The sequence below is a fragment of the Plectropomus leopardus genome, unplaced genomic scaffold, assembly GCF_008729295.1.
Source record: "Plectropomus leopardus isolate mb unplaced genomic scaffold, YSFRI_Pleo_2.0 unplaced_scaffold9850, whole genome shotgun sequence".
Classification (NCBI taxonomy): domain Eukaryota; kingdom Metazoa; phylum Chordata; class Actinopteri; order Perciformes; family Serranidae; genus Plectropomus; species Plectropomus leopardus.
In genome coordinates this window covers 1-3,749 of record NW_024704577.1, presented here as the reverse complement: position 1 = coordinate 3,749, position 3,749 = coordinate 1, and the positions used below count along the sequence as shown (strand labels likewise).

Here is a 3,749-nt window from a genome sequence, read left to right as displayed (position 1 = left end):
TCTATTTTTTTTTTCAAAATGTTTTACTACGACTGATGTTATGATCTTATAGCTCTCAGATCTATTTTATGGTATTTTTACTGTCATTTTTGCTGGTTTGTCTTTTAAATCTTTTTTATTTAATTTTTAGTCTAGCTTTTATTTTACTATTTCATTATTTTTAATCGCTGTTAGATTTATCATTATTTTTAAAGTTAAAGTCACATTTAAAACATGACTAATAAATCTACCTTGAACATGTATCATTTTATTGTTGTTTTGTCTTTTTTTTAATTTTCTCTAGATTTTTCATGTCACGTTTTGCTACTTTTACTGTTATAATATTATAGCTTTTAAATCAATTTTATTACATTATTTTCAGCATTTTCTTGGTCTTAAATTGTTAAATGGTCTTTTTTGTTGTTGTTTTTGGTTTGTTTTCTACACGTGTTCTCTCGTGTTGTCCTGAAAGCTAAAGTTTGATTTTTGTTTTTCCTGTGCTGCAGCATAAAAAAAATTTTAAAAAGCATTTTGTGTCTTTATTTTTTCTGCGTGCCATAAAATAAATCCTCGCTGTGCTGTTTGTGTGTTTCAGTACGGACACTCGGAGGCTGGAGGCGTGGAGCACGTTCCTCCAGGCTGGAACTACTGGGTCGGACTGGTGAGACCTTTTTTTAAACCCTTTTTAACCCTTTTTAACCTTTTTTAAGCTTTCAGACACATTTTAGCTCCGAGGCTCCTTCCTGTCTGACATCTTTAGTCTTTGTGCCAAAAACTGGTCCCGTCAGTAAAATCCTGAACTTCTTCCTGATTCAAATCCGGCTCAACTTGTTTCCAAAAACTTCCTCCAAAAGAAAACCGTGAAGCCGTTCACAGCTTCCTTTTAAAGGGAACTGAGGCAAACGTCCACAAAATATGTTGCACAAAACATTTCAAGGATTTTAGGACCTTTTCAGATTTCAGGACGTCTCGAGGATTTAAAGACATTTTTGGGATTTTATGATGATTCAATGATATTATGTTTCTAGGATTTTAGAAAGTTTATTTGATTTTAGGACCTTTCCTGGACTTTAGGGACGTTTCCCTAATTTCAGGAATTTTCTTAAATTTTACGACATTTCTCTGAGTTAAGGACGTTTTTGGATTTTAAGACATATGGGAGAAGTTTCCAGGAATTCAGGACCTCTCTCAAGTTTTAGGATATTTCTCTAATTTTAGGACATTTCCAGGATTCATGGATGTTAACCAAATTTTGGGACCTTTCTGAGATTTCAGGACATTTCTTAGAGTTTAGGTTGTTTCTAGTATTTTTAGGACATTTTTAGTACTTTAGGACATTTCTGAGATTCTTGGACATTTCTGAGATGTTAGGACATCAGTGTCTCTGTGTCCTCTGTCGGGGGTGTGGGGGATCCTCTATTTTGATGCTGTTTTATCTCTCTGACACCTTATGGAGACTAAAAGGACAAAAACTATTCACAGAGTCAATCACTTTATTTTTATTGTACATTAGAAAATGTTTGGGGGCCACCAGGGGCCCTATCAGGGGCCAGATTTGGGCCGGGAGCCGTAGGTTGAGTATCACTGTGTTAGAGGGTTTTTGCGTCTCTTCAAAAAGAACAAAAAGTCTGTGAGTTATACTGAACTCTTTCTGAAACGAAGACGTTTGTTCCTCTTACGTAAGTGTCGGCTCTCGTCTCTGTGGGAAGGTTATTTTCTCCTCACAGAGCGTCAGAGCGGCGGTCTGACCTCAGTCCGCGTGCTCATGTGACTGGACGCCGCGTGTCACTGATCAATAGGTCAAACTTTGATTTTCTTTACGTCTCCGACCGGCTCGCAGAAGTCATGAAACAGAGGTCATGGAGGTTATACGACTGCAGCGCAGACGGGGTTAATCTGCACCGTTAGTGAACACACACAGATATTAGAGAAGAAGTGGTCACATGATCTGACAGCTTATCACAACACACAGTCGGGACGTTTATATGAAACGTTAACCCCTTCACTGTCACTGCGGCTGCTGAGCATTTTAGGACATTGCTAGGATTTTAAGACGTTTCTCGGATTTTAGGACATTTGTAGGAATTAAGTACACTTTTAGGATTTAAGTACATTTTTAGGATTTTAGGACACTTTCAGTTTTTCATATTTAAGCACATTTCTTGAATTTTAGGACATTTTTTAAATTTCATGACGTCACTTTTTTCACCGGATTACACAATGTCTACTACAAATTGAGTGTTAATTGAAACGTGTTTGTGTTTTGCAGGAGAAGAACTCTAAATATTACAACTACACTCTGTCAGTGAACGGACAGGCTGAGACGCACGGAGCCGACTACAGCAAAGACTACCTGACGGACGTCCTGGTGAGACAACCAGATATTATTTTTCACTTCCGTTAACACTGTGAGATTGAGCATTTGCTCCTCTGAATGCATGTTATCATTTTCATATTCTTCATATTACCTTTTAATATAATATCTTAATATCTTTTAATCCTTTGTAATCTGTAACGACATAATTGTCTTGTGCTGAGAAATTAGTAGATTTAGAAAAGTATGAAAAATAAGCTGGCGATAATTAAATAATTAAATTAAATATCATAATTAAATATCGAAAATTATGTTACAGAATTGTTATTATTTTTAGGATTTTTTCCCAAGTCGTTTCCGTGATTGTGTTTGACTTTTACTTTCCTTTTTCTTTTCTTTTTTCTTTTTTTGATTATTTTTCAGTTTTCGTTTTGAAAAAGTTTCTTGCTAAATTTTGGGTTATTTCCTCTCAAGTTGCTCATTACCATCCTCCGATGTTTTTGAAAGAAATCAAGCCTACGTGTTCCTATTTCAAAGGGTTAATAGGTGCTGGCTGAAAATATTAAATTGTGACTTTGTCATATAAATCAATAGATTTAGGGATTCAAGAAAAGTAATGAAAGTTAAAACACTTCATTGACATAAAACTGCACTGGGAGTCTAACTGATGAGAATTAAATTAATTATCGAAAACACTTTTTAGAGCAACTTTTGAGAAAATAAATAACTTTTTAAGTACCTTGAAGACAGGTTTTTGGACTCTGTGCTGTCTCTCAGGCCAACAGGTCTCTGGACTTCCTCCAGTATAAATCAAACTATCAGCCGTTCTTCATGATGGTTTCCATCCCGGCGCCTCACTCGCCGTGGACCGCCGCCCCTCAGTACCAGAACAGCTTCAATGCCACCAAAGCGCCCAGAGACCCCAACTTCAACGTCCACGGGAAGGTACGGCTCCTCCCGGGACTCTTTTCCACAAGATGTCCCCTCTGAAAAATGGACAAAAAAACGATTAAATGTAACATGCTTCCTTTTTATGTTTCCGCTCTTCAGGACAAACACTGGCTGATCCGACAGGCCAAAACTCCCATGACAAACTCCTCCGTTCAGTTTCTGGATGACGCTTTCAGGAAACGGTCGGTCTTTTCTTTCCTCGAGTATTTTTTATTTTTTGTTCATGCCACTCTTTAGTTACTTTACAATTGAAGATTTTAGCCTAAAAATTATAAAAGTTCATAAAATATGGTATATTGTCAAATTACACAAAAGCTTATACAAGTACAGCTGCAACTAGAGGTTAATTAATCAATCAGTCAATTTAGCGGACTGTCAGACATGTCTGTCGGACATGTCCACGCTGGAGCGAGCTGTCAGACATCTCAGCGCTGGAGCGAGCTGTCGGAAATGTCCGCGTTGAAGCGGGCTGTCGGACATGTCCATGCGCTGGAGCGAGCTGTTG

At 37.4% G+C, this 3,749-nt stretch overlaps 1 protein-coding gene across 1 annotated transcript; it reads left to right on the top strand.

Annotated features, from left to right (window-relative positions):
• The first annotated feature begins 572 nt into the window (after positions 1-572).
• Positions 573-3,520, top strand: LOC121940913 (N-acetylglucosamine-6-sulfatase-like). The gene is made up of 4 exons (XM_042483586.1): positions 573-640; positions 2,249-2,347; positions 3,071-3,238; positions 3,344-3,520. Exons 3-4 carry the CDS (start codon positions 3,125-3,127, stop codon positions 3,479-3,481), a joined length of 252 nt encoding a protein of 83 aa, XP_042339520.1. The 5' UTR covers positions 573-640; positions 2,249-2,347; positions 3,071-3,124; the 3' UTR covers positions 3,482-3,520.
• Positions 3,521-3,749: the final 229 nt, after the last annotated feature.

Coding starts and splice junctions, on each gene's coding strand:
- LOC121940913 (XM_042483586.1), top strand. CDS start 3,125: ATGATGGTTTCCATCCCGGCGCCTCACTCGCCGTGGACCGCCGCCCCT. Junction 3,239..3,343: donor ACTTCAACGTCCACGGGAAG/GTACGGCTCCTC, acceptor TCCGCTCTTCAG/GACAAACACTGGCTGATCCG.